We start from the raw sequence: 16,495 nt of genomic DNA on the forward strand, positions 1-16,495 counted from the left end.
TTGCAACCGTCAGCAGTTGCAACTGCATCTTCGGCGGCTCGGGTGCCGTCGCACGATCCGCAACCGAGACGCTGGCAATGCATTCCGGCACATCAGGAACGCTGCACCGATGCAACGGTGAGCCGAGCTTGCCGTCCCAACGGCTTGCCTACCCCTTCTAAACCTCCAAGGACGCGTACGGGACGGAACGGAGACGTTGATCCAAATTTATGGCCACTTAACACATGCACAAGCCACTTAAATACAGGCCTGCTACACGCTTGGTGCGCGAGACTGATGTGAGCTGATTTTAGAAACGCCGCCAAGAGATCCCCCAATGCCAAACCGGGCTGGGTGTAAAGTGGTGATGCTAGAACGAGAAACCGCGGGTTGGATAGTGCTAATTGCTAATTTTGTAGGGCTCATGGTACGATTTGGCACCCTTCCTTCCAGTGTTATGATGCTCCAAACGTACCATCAATCGATCAATGAACTGACAACGATCGATTGATCACATCAAATGAAACACGATCGCACGTTCCGAGGAATGGTATAGACCACTTCAGGCATGGCGCGGACGATGGAAACGAGTTCTGCGCTTTTTTTTTCTTTCTTTTGCGTACGACGTAATATAAACATATAGGGTACTGTTGCCTTTCTCACACGTAATTCGTTTGCGCATTCGCTGCCAAACATACCTGACCTTCGCCGATGGACGAATCGACGGTCCCACCACAATCGGTTGCTGCGTACCGGCGAAGAGATGAGTCACGAAGCCACACGGTATGTGGGGAGCCGGCCCCATCAACATCAAACCCACCCGGCGCGCGGTCAGGGGGAAGCCAAGACGACGCAGGAACGCTTTCACCCCATGGATGTGTCTGTCGTTGTTTTTTTCTCTCTCTCCCTCTATCCTCCGAGCTGACAGAATCCAGACGCGCGCTCTTTGCGGTGGTCGCTTATATGGTAAAATCTGGCATGGCATCTCGATGATATCGCGTCCGTGGAAACCGCACAGTGAGTGAGTGCAAAAATAAACTCACCCGGTCGCAGCTTTTCTGGAACCGACGGCTTGGAAAAGTTACCTCCGTCGTGGGGAAATCAACCACCTACGGGACAACGGGATGGCGTGTTTAGGTGCACATTTTGTACAGCCGTTGGACAGACGTGCAGCGCAAACGACGCCCAAGAGTTGCCATTTCGGTGCGATGCACCTGTGTCGGCTGGCTGGCTGCACGACACAGGAAGCACGTTGCATACGCCTTGCACGCCTTATACGTCTTCCTGTCCGATCGGATCGGACGTTGGCGACGATCCGGCGTTGAAGTGTTGTGGAATCTGCGCTCGCAAAGCAACGGAATGCAAATACACAGTGCGCCCTGTGTACTTAAGGGCATTCTTAAGGTAACTCTGTTATTAAAAGGCAGTAGAATCTGTTTAAATTGAAAAATGTGTAAATGAATGTTGAGAATCACAGATTCTACGAAGGCAACACTCATTGCAATACTCATACATTAGCATACATTCCTAACAGATGCAGAACCAAGGGCTAAAAGTAGAGCAGTAAAACTAATGTAGAGTTAACGCCACTGGCTGTTGATTGCGGTACATCATGTTGCAAAAGATTGATATTGTGACTCCTGTCCATCTGTCTGGGAGGCTAGTTTACCAATTATGAAAATATTAATGCTCTAGCTTTCAGCATGATTTAAATCTTCCGAAAAATACTCATGATTTAATGTTTTATTAGAACATAATTTTTAACCCAAATCCATCCAATCGCCTTTAAAAATTAAGATAAGGATACAGTTTAGATCCACTAAATTTACTTATTTTCAACACTGTAGGTCACCTTGGACCATTAAAGCAATCGAAGTAAATCGTCGTCAGCCAGTCCATTATCACGACCATTCTGGCGGTCGCATCAACGCCATCTTATTCTGCTGCTTTGGGCCTAACGACCTCTTAAGATTTTCTTCCTTAGCCTAACGACCTCTTAAGCTCATGCCTGCCATCTGGGTTACAAGATTTAATGATACACCACGTAGTTGGATAGTCAGTCCTCACTACGGAGCAACGGTCCGGGCTGGGATTTGAACCCCGGTCCTGTCGTATGAAGACCGGCGGCGTTATCGCTCTTGCCACCGAACCGCCAAGGATATTTAATGCTGCGTAGTGATTTTTTCATTAAATTCCCTTTGCATTTGCGATCCGAATCGATCAAAAGCAAATACAGCACAACAAATAATAGACAAAAAGTTCGTTGCAGTGTTCATTGAGAAAGCCAACACTGCACCCTGGAGGCCGGCCGCCTCACTCGGCACAAACTTATGAACTTGCTAGCAATGGTCACTTTTTCACGTGCTACTATACACCGAGAGACGGCGATTGAGCTTTCTTTTCGTCCGAGAAAAACGTGATCGAAGGCCACTTCCACATCGGATTCGGTTCATCATCCAACATTTTTCCCCAATTTTCCAAGACTTCACGTTTTGTGGAGCTGTTTTGTCGATTTTGTGGGGCTTTTTCTTTTAGGGGTGGGAAGGATGCTCAGTAAGCACAATGATAGTTCATTTTTCATTGCCGGTGCAGCCGGGGAGCCGGATCACCGAAAAGCCAGACCATATTTGCCCTTGGGATTTGCACTGTTTTTGCACCGTTTTTTTTTTTTTTTTTTTCAGGAAACGCTCATTTTTCCTCTCGAGTTTCAGCGTCTGTTTGTCTGTCTACGGCGTCCATTGCTGTATGCACTAAGAGCAATACATGGGCCCGCCGCACATGGACAGCTGGCGAGATAATTTATCATAGAAATTGAACTGAAAAATGACTCACCGGGCGTCGATCAAATGGGACGAACGCGATCGCTTAGAATATCGCTACTGGACACGGTGTCACGAACCAGTTACAGCGTGTGTCCTTTAGTTTTGCACCAATTCGGCCGGTCATTTTTGGCCGTCCATCTCGTCAGAGACACACACACACTCCCTTATCTAATCTCCGTTCGGCTGCATTGCTGCCGCACCCTAACGTGTGGACGGGTTGAAGCGCATAAATAATGCAACAGCAGGAAGCAGCTGCAGTCCATGCACAGCCGCTCGATATGATGCTCCGGTCCGGAGTTTTTTTTTTTGCGGACTGAGAGGATTTTTCTTTCCCTTAGAGTGCCTGCCTGCCTTTGATGCCAATCGGTCGGCCGTGCGGCCACCGAGCCTATATTCTAAGGATCGAACCCTTTCTTCAAACGCAAGGATGCGCCCCGAGGAAAATTGGGCGTCGAAGGGACAAGTAACGCTGTAAGGAAAGTGGACCTTCAAATTGCAGAACGATGCAAGTACGTACGAGATAGGCGAGGTAAGGTAAGCAGACTGGAAAGCAACAAACTCCCCAGTTCGATCGAATACATTAGCCGACCTCAAAAACATCGCGCGTCTTGGCGGATTTTCTTTCTCTTCTTTGGAGCTCCCTGACACCGATCGTGCAGTGCGTTCGAACCATTCCTTTCTGCCCATTTTTGCATATTCGTGAGCACTATCTTTACCGGCAGAAAGCGATGCTGGGCAGACGATGATGACAACGAGGGGTTTTTTTTGCGGCCCATGCGGTCACGAAGCTGGCCCTTTTTACTTACATATCCGCACACACACACACACAGGGTGAAGAAAGAAAAAAAAACTCTCCTCCCAATGGCGGTGTGTGTCTGGAGATAATTTATTGCATCCACCGACGCATGCCACGCGATTCCTCATGCGTGCAAGGACGTTGACGTACGGGCGTGCACTGATGCCGCACTGCATCTGCCTTCAATATAGCGGCCTGTCAAAAAAAAAACGGAACGAGTTAAGCGACTGTAATGCGAAACAAAAACGAAACGTCTTGGTTGTTGATGCACTTCTTTTGGCAGACCCGGGGCAGAATTGATACGCGCGCAGACGATACGATGGTAAGGAAAATCGAATAAGAGTGCTGTCCCTCCTGTTGCACAAGCGCGGACATCCTCTCATTGCTTGCGACGGTAAGACCCAAAACCCTACGGCCAAGAACTTGTTTAATAAGCTCTGGATTTCATCCCTCAACCTCGTGCGCGGTCCGTTTCGGGGTGAAACCTTCTTACCATAAACCGGTTCCTTTGGTGAACCAAGACGCCGAACCAGAATTTAAGCGAAAAAAAAACACTTACAGAACATACGCACACGCACGCACACACCCTAGAGCACACAACGTGTACCGATGGGCATGTACACACTTCTCCAAATTCCTTCGAAATCGAAACCATTCCCAATGTTTCCGCGCCCGTGAAAAACGCGTTCCTGGCGCAATTGCAGTAAACTAATGCTATCCCCCCCCAAACCGATCGATCGGTCCGGAGCGGTACGGCGATCGGTCGCTGACAGCCGGCGGCAGCAGCAGCTGGCGCCATCACATGCGCATCATGTTTCCCGAATTGGGGAATATTTTCAACCATTCGCCACCAGCGAACGAAGCGAATTAAAGCGACCTCCGGACCGTTTATTCCATTTATGGAAGAATTCTTTACCGCAGGACGAACCGAACGAAACGAAGGAGCAGAAAATCCACCGCATATGTGTCTGCACCGAAAAGCCTGGTGCGGTCGCGCTTTGGCATGTACAGAATTTCCGTTTCCAAAGGAGGCCCCAAAGCGTATCCAAACAACGTCAACAAAAAAGGACACACCGCTCTCTTTCCTTGCCAGCTTATCAACATCCGATACCATCTTAAGACCATCATAATGTTTGTAGCACACATATTGAACACGAACCCCGACGAAAAACTGGCCGGCCTGTCTGTCTGCCGGATGAGGAAAAACCCTCGGCGCGTTCTTTCGGTTACCTTTCGTGGATCGATCCGTTGCCCCAAAACCCAAATAAAAAAAAGACACGTTATCGCATGCACATGTGCGCCTGAAGTCGTGCAAAAAATGGCGGGATGGGGGAATTTCTGAAAGGCTTGATCACGGTACGAGAGTTGTCGCGGCAAAAGGGAAAATGGGAGCGATCGGGTGCGTCTCGGGCATGATGAGCATGATGATAAGGTAGAGTAATAAAATAATAACAATAATGAACGAGCTAAAATTAAAAATGACAGGACGAAGGGAAGAACGCGAAATGATGTCTGTCTTGTGACCACGTGTCGGGTGATTAAATACGCAAACGGTTTATCCGGTACGGAAGTCCGATTGGTTAGGGCTAGTGAGGTGGGTCTTACTAATAAATTGATTGATTTGAATCATCCGGAATAGTTTTGCTGACTCTTTTTGAGTTATTACCCACAAAGATCTGACTCTTTAAAATTTGATTTAGATGGGTCCGAATCTCTAGATCTACTTAATATAGCCATCCCTAATTGGGACACAGATTCCCACCAGATAATACTTAGGGCTTGACAATGCCAAACTTGCTTTAAGACAACAAGCTTTCAGGCGCATACGCTGAATTTCGTTGAAGGCTTGAAGGCTGTGTTGGGTTTCAAAACATCAGTAGCTTGTGACTAATTCCCATGTACCTCATAAGAAAAAGTCTAACAGGGTTAAACCACAAAATCTTGGAGATGAATTGTCATTGATATGCTGACTTCATCGGTCGATCATCGATGAACCTCGTCTAGATTTTTCTTGTCCCAATGTCAACTTTTGTACTTGGTAACTATCCTTCAGTAACCTTGTAATAAATTGCTGAATTCCAGAATCGATGGAGTCAAGCATATTCTAGTAGGATGATACTTTTCTTCTAAGTCATTTGGAAAGACACACAATTGCAACAATTGGGACACAATCATCTGACAAAGTTGATGTGCCAAAATGTCTACCGGAAAACCTGCTGAAACGTTCCCTGCAGTCGATTGTTCCTATGAAGGCCGCATTGAAATGAGTATCTCTGTTCGAATGACGTATCTCGACATGAGTAATAAATTCGGCAACGGAGTTCGACCTTCGTCTCGGTGACATAACGCTACAATTAATAAATTCGAACAATTTATCCGATACCGTGCACAACATAATGTTACTAGGCTTTCGCAGAAACCAAAATGCTTCCTACCCTTTTTTTCGTCGACAAAAACAGGAAATCCAGCCGCCAACTCCAAATTGGGCCGCCACAGATGCAAAACGATGACCGTGAGAGGAACGTCCGTCCGAAATAAATTCTCGGAACGAAACTCGAACAGCATGGTACTGTGCGGCCGCAGGATAGGACTAATGGCGCACACATAAAAAAAAACATTCTTCACCATATACACACAGGCAGTGGAGAAGAGATAAATAAATAAATACGTCACCCTGGTAGGAGATGCCAGGAAGGCTGATGAAATTTGCCCAAATTTGCATATTTAATCGAGAAGTGCACAGCTAGAGGCTTAAGAGGAAAGTGAGACATCAATAGAGGGAAAAGTGAGCGATCTGCTTCAAATCTCGATCGAATTTTTCTTGCATAAATTGTGACCCTAAAGAGTATTTGAAATGTCGTTCCCAGAAGTCACAGCACTTCAACTTTAATGTATAAAAAATTAAACATTTTAAATAGGAGCTTCAAATTTAACCAATAGGCTATCAAAAGAAACCCCACAAAAAATTAATAAACAACACATAAAAAATGAAACATGAACAAAAACATTTGTTCGTAATAAAATTAAAAAAAAAAAACGGACTGATACACATCTATGCCACTGTACGAACAATATTAAATTAAATAAAATACGCTTACGAATGAAGAACTGGCCTGCCGGCTCATCCCCATTTCGCTGGGGGATTGTGCGCAAGCGGTGCAACACCCGGAAGGCCAGTCCAGCAACAGCAGCAGCAGCAGCAGCAGCAGCACATGTTGTTAAAGAAACCCCCCAACCTTTTTTTGATTAGCTCCACAAGAAACCGATCGGTAACGTTACCGGTGCGGTGCGATATTGTGCCTCGAACGCATGTTTTGGCTTTGCTGCGTTTTCCAATTTTCGGGGGGGGGGGGGGGGATTTTTTGTTTAACCCTTCTCACATTGATAACAATTTGTTCCTGGTTTCAAATTTAGCAAATCGTAAGCGCGTTTTGGATGGGGGGGTTTGATTAATTTTGTCACATCGCTCTAGTGCTCGGTAGGGACGGGGGGAGATAGATAACCAATCAAATTGTTGTCCCGTTTTTTTGTTTCTTTTGCTCCCCTTTTGTGTCTGATGCTTGGGCTGCACATTGCTTGTATCACACATTTTTGAGCGAGCTGATGATGCGAAGCCCAACGCACTATCATCATCAGGCCACGGCAACGATACGCCGGGTCGGTTTTCCGCAATCGTTTCTGTGCGAAAAGGGTAAGAGTTTTTCTTATACGTGTCCAAATATGTGTTATTGGACCTTGGAACATCGATCGGAGTACAGTAACAGCAACAACAAAAAAAAAACAAATCGTCCTATCAGCTACTCGCCAATGCTACTTTTGCACGTGATGCGAGGTATTTTATTTAACCGAAAACCTGAACCAGAAAAGCGAGCGCTTCACCCTTTTCTCCCCTAAACTACTACACAAGCTTTTTGCAGCTGGCCACTCGTGCCACCTCGCTGTACTAAGCAACACATGCGCTTACTTTGCGCCATTGTCCACACTAGGCTGGGCTCCCCTTTGTTGGAGGTTGATTAAATTTTTATTTGAATCGGTAAAATCAAACAGTGCCGCACGTCTTTATGGACCGACCGATGGCAAACATCAGCTCGTAATCACGAGTGGCGAAAAACAATTAATTCGGGGCGAGTTGTGTAGAAAACAGTTAACGAAACGAATTTTGTGGGATGTAAAAGTTTCATTAGCGGTACACAATTGGGGTAGTTAAATTGTACGCTGGACTGTAGCGTTGAGAGTGGCAATAGCAAGGGAAAAGCGAATAAAAATATTTTTTTAACGTCAATAAAATATAAAAACTTATAAATAAATATTTTATTTCAAACGCTCAACAATAAAACCATAGCCTTCAATTAGATAACCCCTTCACATGGCACTGATTAGGTGGAAAAACGGTTTCCTGGACCGAATCTCACCTCCACTGAGATGCTGGCATCGAACCGCGACCGAACGGACCACTCACAACACACCACACGATAGGCGATAGATTGGGTTGCCAAAAACGGTTTAAGATCTTGACTCTTGTTTCAGTTTTTTTTTTTGGTTTTGGGTTTTGGTCGGATCGCCAGAAGTAGCAAAACATGCCCTCGCGACATGCTCGAAAAGATGAATGAACATGCGGTCGGTTGGTCTGTTTTTGTTTCAGTTTTCTTTTTGTGGCTGGTTCTTATTTCGTTCTCCTGCTGGATGGTACGTACGGTCCCTGGATGGACGACCCTGAGAGGTCGACAAGAATTAGATTGTGTTCTCCTCCCCTCACTGTTTCGAGTGAGTTCTTCTGCTAGATATGCTTCGTATAATGTTTTTTTGTTTGAAATTCTTGAATAACTTTTAAATTTAGTAAAAGATCTTCTTCTCTCTTGGCCTTAAGACCTCTTATTATCGCCTCTATCATTGGACTGCCCCTTAAGATATATTAGTAAGAGTTTTATACCTTTAATTTTTAAGTTAAGAATATTGTCGGGATGTCCCTAACCGACCTTTAGATCCCTTCGACTAACCGTTCCACGAAGTAGATGAGCTACTACCACAAAATTGATTCATCGTCTAATACTAATTTCAGCCCGCGATTATACCACAGGAATGCTACACAGGAAACAGCACCGTCTCATAGGGCATTCCATCCTGATACCACCGCAAGACGGACGGCACACCCGGGATGGGGTTTTAAATATTTTAAAGCATCACCTTGTCTGCAAAAGTCACTGCCTGGCAGTGCTTGATTTTTGCGGTTCTGATGTTCCGCATTCAAGATTGGTCCAGGGCAGCAGGACACAGTCGTGCGGTGAAAAGTAATTAGTAGCCAGAAAGGACACAGCGCCCTGTTTGCGACTGGACAAGGCGGTTGGCACAGTACGACAAATTGAATTCAACATTGGAGGACCACTGTTTGAAGTCAGTTTCGTGCATCCGGGGGAGGAACTTTGAAGTGGGACCAATTGGAAGCTGTGATTGAAGCGAAATTGGATTTTTCGGAAGGATTCGCATGCTTGTTGTTTTAGCAAAAAAAAAAATTAGACGTGCACTTTATGCTCGTACAAAACACGATTGTCTCTTTCCTTGGGTAAAATATTCTGAAGAATGTATAATACAAAAGTGTCTATATCGCCTATGTTCTCTCACGAGCATCCACTACAACCACAGTTCGTGTGCAGCTATTCCCCTGTCTTTTTTTCAACTAATTGGTCTTATTATGCAAAGCCTGTTCGCTGCTCTGTTGCAAGTTGTTGTGCTTTCCTCTCCTCATTTTATCTGATTCCTTCCTGCGCCTTACGAGCACAAAACAAAACAGAAAACATCACGCCGGCCACGGCAGATAGAAATTCCTAACCGTAATCCCATTGCCTAATTTCGATCGGTATCCGAACAAAAACCCGCCAAAGGAAACGCTGCCGGAGGGAATCGATTGGAACCGAAACGCACTTTTACATCCAAACCGATTGCTCGGTGCTTTTCTTCTCGTTCGTTCGTTCGTTCGTTTGTTCTAATTTTCTTCTCTCGATCGGTTGCCGATCATACGACATTCCTGGTGTGAAGAAGATTACTTTAAGGTTAAGTAAATCGTTTTCTCTTTTAATTCCATTTAACAGCTTTTAAAATGAATAATTAAGCTATCAAATTACAGTTTGTGCAATTATTACGTGTTAAAGTAAAAGATATCTAGAATAAGCATTAACAACTTTACAAACCGTATCCTTACATTATTGAGTGAATCTCGAACGCACCACACCGGCTTTTCCCGACCGGATCGCCGCCGCTATGTTTCTATGCTGCGTTGATCTCGCACATTTGTTTAGGTAGCACACGTTTTGTTTACACCTGCGTATACGCACACAAACACCACTTTCACGCACGCACACAGCCACGTGCACAGCGGGATACACGCCGGTACACCCGGTCCTGCACGAAAGGATGCACTGCACAAATCCGTCGCGTTTTGCACAGGCACGCACAGCACGAACGGTCACTGGAAGCAGACACCACCAAAACAACCACCGGCCGGATTTGAAACCACGCAAGCAAACGAACAATCACCACGACGACCAGAGAGCGCACAGCAAGACGCGAAGAGCACGATACGGACCGGCTCGCGCGACGGTTCGAATGAAAATGGCACGCTTGGCACAACGCAGCGCGTGTAGACCGGTCCCAGCAGCCGGTTCGGTTGCAGGGTTTGCCGGACTCGCTCAACAGCGTTGGTGTTAGATTTAATTTAATTCGCATTTATGGTTTTTATTGTGTAAACCTTTCCCAAGTGCATACATCTATTTCAATGCCGTATTATTATAATATATTAATAGATTAATTTCCTTTTTAATACTATCTCAACAACAAAACCAGTGTGCATCAGAGCCATCAAACAACTAACCACAATAATCAGGCTTGAGTTTGTGGGGATGGTCCAGACGGGATTCGGTTCATGGTGCTACCATTTGAAGACTGCCTCTGCCACTTAACCGCCAGAAATTATGTTTAATCTTGCACTGAAGTATCGGATCGTCTTGGCCTGCCCTTGTGTTTACCCGTAGTTCAATAGTCGCTCCTCAGTAGTGAGGATTGAGGGAAGGGATTCGGTTGAGCTGTGTCAAGAACGAAACCACCGCCAGAACGTCCCATACCAACGACGCATCGTGTCAATTCCTGCACAAAAAAATGACAATGCGTCCCATAAGCGCCGGGGCTGAAGCAGCCCAAAGTGCATTGAGAGTAGGTGCAGTATTAAGGCCTTTTGACAAATTTAAGATTGAAGATTCGTTCGATCATGCGACGTTCCATTGACCGAACTGCAGCAGTTTTTTAGATATTTATTAATTGTTAGCATGTTATGAAACCAAACTTTGTATTTATAGAAAAGTAGCTGAAATATTTTTTTGTATCGGTTAACTATCTGTAAGAAAAAAATCATCTCCGTGGAAGAAGATGCAACAAGAAAAACAAGCTATTACCGAACCTTCTCTCAACTCACTTTGCAACAGCCTTACCACACTAAAGCGAATGTGGTGGTAAAGAGCCTTATCCTCTCTAAAATAAATAAATTAAAAAGGCCAAACCGCAGTATTAAATACAAATATGTGCCGTAACGAAGCAGAACCCTGCACAACATGCTCGCTGAGCATAATTGCTAAAGCTGTGTTTACACATCTTCATATACAATAGTGAGAAGAATTTCTCACTGCTCACTGAGCATAGTGAGAAACAGAAAAAGAGGTTATAGACTAGAATTAAATGAAAATATACCAGGTGAAAGCCTGTACAATGGCTTTTATATTTCACTCTCTACTGATCTTGATTCAAAGAGCAAATTTAAATTAAACTTCTCATCAACGCGTGCTAGCGTATTGAGCGTGCAAGACACGCTTGTGTTTGTGCTCAGTGTAAAAGGGTCCTAAGCAAAACGCTTAATATGGGTGCAAGAAGATTCAAAGATATGCTTCATTGTAACGGCTTTTATACTTCTTTGTCGCTATTTACTGGCAGGAGAACAGCGAGTGTTTTAACTTCATGAAATTTAATCGCTAAATGAAAGCACCAGAAACGGACATGATTCGTACGAAACGTTCATGTACTTAAATAATTATTAAAATTAACAGCACCAATCACGACGATTAATGATGCATGCGTATGAAGTGGTTATCGTGTCAATTATTTATCAAAACACCTCTGTCTTATCCATTGGCTCAATTTAAATTATCAATTTAAGCTAAAATTCAACCAATTATTTCAACGATAAGACCCCTCTAATGGGCCCAATGAATTCATTACCATTAGATACTTCATACGCAATAACTTCATTATCAATTGTTCCGCCGTTCAGTGAATGTGTTCAAGCATCAGCATGTCACGCTGGTCCTATGCGCTTGCTGTAATGTCCTGCCTAACCGTACAAGCCGCACGACAAGCAGATATTACAGCTTATGTGAGCCACTACGCGTACACGTTGCAGATGCAACATTCGGGTGTGTTTAACTGCTGGATACTTCAATTTTACACCAAATCTACCCATTCCTCAATGGTCGACGCCGTAGCGCGACAGCTCAACGCTCACCACATCAGTGTGCTGCAATCAGACCATCGGGCCACTCATGTGCCCATCTTCCGGGAGCCCAACATGGTGATACTTCTGTGGGGAAATCATGCGCAAACGGTGGCCAGCTTCAATACCCACTGGTGGATATCAAGCATACCACCCGATTGTCCCACGATTGTCCTGTTCGAGCGTGAAAGTGTAATGCAACCTTGGCTAATTGGAGCGTACTTTGCACCGAGACTCGTGTACTACATTGCGCTAATCGCGCTTAACGTAGATGCGTTGTACACCTTCCATTATGAACCGTTCCGCCTCCAGACGCTGTCGGGTTTCCCGAGTTACAGCGAACTGTTCTTCGATCGACTGCAAACCTTGCAAACGAAAAAACTGACCGCCGTGTACATAAGTGACTATTACACCGTGCTTTTCTGTAACAACCTATATGGCGAGGACATCGCACTATTCAATCAGTTTGCAGAGACGCTACAGTTTGCAATCACCTTTCGCGAGATACAGTGCAGCCGCAACGAAACGATTGATCATTGTATATCTAGGAGCAGCGATGCACACCTAATTGTAAATCGCTTATACCTGATACACTACAGCAAGTACGCCGTTTGCCGTGCGTCCATGGAGCAAATCACGATCGCAACACCGAAGGGTCGCTTGCTGACCGTATGGGAGATACTGCTGAAACCGTTCCAACCGCCGGCCTGGACCATGATGCTAGCGATCCTTGTGGCGTGCCAGCTCGCCCAACAGCTCGCCCCAGCACTGTTCGTTAACAACCTCCTCAGCTTGGCACTGTTCGGATTCGAAAAGCGTAGACTGCGCCTCACAAAGTTCGGGGAAAAGGTTACCGCCTGCGCACTGATAATACTCTTCTTTCAGCTAAAGTGTGCGTACGAGGCGAAGCTGGTGTCGTACCTAACCGAAACACCTCGCATCCCGGACGCGCTGTCGATCGAAGCATTGCGCGCCCGAAACATCACCGTGTACCGCGGCAAAATCAACATCGACCACGTGGACAAGCTCGACGGAATGGTTGCACAGTACGAGGGTAGCCGGATAGTGTTCGATGGATCTACATTTCTGGAGAATCGGGAGGCTTTAATGGTTGAACAATTGCTGTCCGATAGCGTCGATAACCATGGCATATCTTATACCATACTGCCCGACAACGTGTTCGAAATATTGCCGTTCTATGTGTTTCCCATCAAGTCACTGTTTGGCAAACGGTTTCACACGTACCAGCAGCGGGTGTTCGAAGCCGGCATGCAGCAACACTGGCGGCAGGAGCATTTAAATTGCTTTCTCCTGCACATTGTGAATATGCATCATGACCGTAGGGATCACGCGGGAGCTAACGCTGCCATCCGGTACGACCATCTGAAACCGTTGTTACTGTTTTTCCTGGCCCAGTGGACCACCGCACTGCTGGTCTTTCTCGGTGAAACGGTTCTGGGAAGGTACAGTGCGTACAAGCGAACACGATGTGTTGCAAGAAGAGTGGCCAAAGTTGCAACAAGGAAGGAACACAAAACGTTGTATATTAAGCGTGGTCTTCTGCTATCGGATCTATAGATTTTCTGTACCTCAGGATATTAGCTATTAAGGATAAGACCAAAATAAATGTAACTTTTGCTCACTGCAGTGTGTCAATTTTGACAATTTCAGTCGACTTACTTACTTATACTGCGCTACAACTTATTCGCGGTCCTTGCCTGCCTTGTCCTTGGTACCGCTCCCTGTTGAGTTCCGTCATGTGTCACTCCAATGTCCAGGCCTTTCTGCCGAACGCATCAATGCAACTGTGTCCTACTGTTGACGGCCTTAGAAGGCATTAAGAGCTGGAACGTCTGGGTATCATTCTCATGACATGGCCGGGGCCCGCCAAAGCCTGGCATTCGTTAACCTTCCATCCGTACGTTGATTCAAGAACAAGCACACCATAAAATGGACTCCCAGATCGGCCACTGTCATTCGAATACTATGAGCCTTGCACAAGTTTGTTCTGATCAATCAACATTGAAACATCCTCCATTACCTCCAACCCAACTCTTAACATAGTTGTTTTTCTAGCTGGGTTTTATGTTGGTAATCCTCACCAACCTCTCTCAGGTATCTTAACTGATCATATTTCGTTCTACCCAGCTCTCGCCTATGTTGAGAGCCTTTGCTTGAAACCAGGAAGATTGCGAAGACCAGAATGACCGCATTTTTACATGAATGTTCGATTAAATATGGCATACTTTCTACGCATCGAGCTGATCTCCTTAACAGCAGCGCAACTATTTCTAACGAAACAGGGCCCTTAACAAGGACCGCCGTTAACATAACCTAACTTTCTATCGATTTAAATTGATGCTGCGCGTCATTAGAGGAATCAGAGATGGTTTCTTTCAATTTCTAATGTTGATAATGTCTAATGTCTAAGGAAACGTAAGAGGTAAGATAATCTGTTCACCATGCACGACACATGATGTAGGCTAGTCATCCGTGTTTATTCTAGTATCAGACAGGTGCATATCAACGCATATCACATGTTAACATCCGAAATTTAAGTGGTTGAAAATCGTCCAGAACGAGAGTACATTACATCACTCGCTCATGAGGGTAGAGGGAATTGATGAAAATTACTTTGATTCATATCCGAAATTTAAGTGGTTGAAATGAAACGTCGCACGAACGTTTATCAGAGAACATTAAAATACGTCCGCACAATTGTGCGTCCGTTTTTGGCAATGTTTTTACTAGATGTTACATCCGAAATTTAAGTGGTTGTTAAACTTGTACCTTATAAAAAGGCTTTCCGATTCGTGGAAGGGAGGAGCGAAGCAATGAATGTGGTATGAGGGCACAACCCAATCACACCACCACCTTTCACTAATCACAGCCTCTCATGGCCAACGAACAGTTGAGTTGCAGCAATAATCCCCCCACAATCGGCAGATGCCAATTTACGCGGGTTTTAGTTTTGCTGCTAGAGGACGAACGAACAATAATGCTCGTTAATCTTCTCGTTCCTGCTCCTCCAGTACGCCGCCGTCGGTGAATAATCCCTGCTAGCGCCCGGATTGGTGAGAACACGACGAGACGATAAGAAGCGTCACTGAATAACGCACACCGAGTTCCAGTGACAGAATTGTTGAGGTTAGGTGTGGTCGAATAGAATCCAATAGCGAATTCTTCCCGGGCTGGATGTACCAGCATCCAAAGGTGGCCCCGTCTGCAATTACAAAGAAAAAATTTGGGAAGTAAATCATCGTGCCGTGACACACATTTTTCATGTGACGCTCAATTCCTAAAATAATGCTTACCATTCGAATCGAAGACAATTGGTGGTTCTCTTTCCTTTCGGGAAGCACACATATCTGCATGCAGAGACCCCGCCCCACGACAGAGCCGCGGTGGTGGTGATGATGCTGAAGCGAAGGGACGCCGCCGAATGTTACGAATTCACAGCAATTGCCACACCGCCGGATGCACTGCTTTGAGAACACACAGCGTATGGCAGCCATTTTGTGCGATTCATCTACCGTGCTTCCGTCACGATGAAGCAGGAATTTCTTGCGCAGCATCCGAGGCGCTGTTCTACACTGGATCCAAAGCACGTGAAACTGCACATCCGTAACCGACGGAAAAAACTCGATCCGTAACCGGCGAAATACAATATCGATGCTTTCGAAGGGCCCGCAGCACCAGGGGCACCCACCGGAAAACCGGCACCCTTAACAAACCCGACACTGCTACGCTTGCCCTCTGCCTTGTTTCACCACCAGAAAAGAAATGGCCGACACTGAGAATTTTTGCCTGCTTTTATATTGACAACCTGAAAAACCTATGGGTGTGTGCGTGTATTTTCCCGTTTCGCACGCACACACCCATGCACGCTTTGTGCTGCCCATTTTAGCGGCATTTGACCGACGCCGGCTTCTAGCTACAATTTATTGCTCATCAATGTCGCAAGAAGAGAGACAAGAGGTATAAATAACTAGAAATTATGCAGGTTTAATGCTGCACAATTGAAATAAAGCAGACTTTATAGGAAAAGAATGCTGGTAGCGTATAGAAAAAGTAATCGCTCGCACACACACACTTGAACGAACCATTTACGCTTATTCGTCATTGGTACGGTCAAACGCACTCACACTTCGATAACAATAAACTGCGGTTGAAGCTTGGATCATTATTTTGACAGCACTGAATTTGACCCAATCATTTGAATTGGGTCATTTTCCTTGAGGCAAACTTTTTCTCCTTCATGTTTTTTTTAATAAAAATATTATGTTTTTCCGATCTCATATCGTTTCTTTCAATACTGTTAATTAACTTTGGAATTGATAACACCCAGTCTGATCAAGTTATCTGGGC

The 16,495-nt window shown here is 45.3% G+C and overlaps 3 protein-coding genes across 4 annotated transcripts in view; 1 reads left to right on the forward strand and 2 right to left on the reverse strand.

Moving 5' to 3' along the window:
- LOC118506760 (extracellular sulfatase SULF-1 homolog) overlaps nucleotides 1-10,198 on the reverse strand; it is a 44,221-nt gene extending 34,023 nt beyond the window's left edge. For both annotated transcript variants that reach the window (XM_036044354.1, XM_036044353.1), the window contains exon 1: nucleotides 9,794-10,198. The gene's annotated coding sequence lies outside the window, so the exon portion shown is untranslated. The remainder of the gene's footprint in view (nucleotides 1-9,793) is intronic.
- A 767-nt stretch (nucleotides 10,199-10,965) lies between these two features.
- LOC118506764 lies at nucleotides 10,966-13,877 on the forward strand. Its single transcript, XM_036044360.1, has one exon. The coding sequence runs from the start codon at nucleotides 11,912-11,914 to the stop codon at nucleotides 13,703-13,705; it is 1,794 nt and encodes a 597-aa protein (XP_035900253.1). The 5' UTR covers nucleotides 10,966-11,911; the 3' UTR covers nucleotides 13,706-13,877.
- A 699-nt stretch (nucleotides 13,878-14,576) lies between these two features.
- Nucleotides 14,577-15,969, reverse strand: LOC118506773. The gene is made up of 2 exons (XM_036044368.1): nucleotides 15,442-15,969; nucleotides 14,577-15,350 (listed from the first exon to the last, which is right to left on the reverse strand). The coding sequence occupies exons 1-2, from the start codon at nucleotides 15,700-15,702 to the stop codon at nucleotides 15,276-15,278; spliced, it is 336 nt and encodes a 111-aa protein (XP_035900261.1). The 5' UTR covers nucleotides 15,703-15,969; the 3' UTR covers nucleotides 14,577-15,275.
- Between the last annotated feature and the right edge of the window lie 526 nt (nucleotides 15,970-16,495).

Source organism: Anopheles stephensi, chromosome 2 (genome assembly GCF_013141755.1).
Source record: "Anopheles stephensi strain Indian chromosome 2, UCI_ANSTEP_V1.0, whole genome shotgun sequence".
In the NCBI taxonomy this organism is placed as follows: Eukaryota; Metazoa; Arthropoda; class Insecta; order Diptera; family Culicidae; genus Anopheles; species Anopheles stephensi.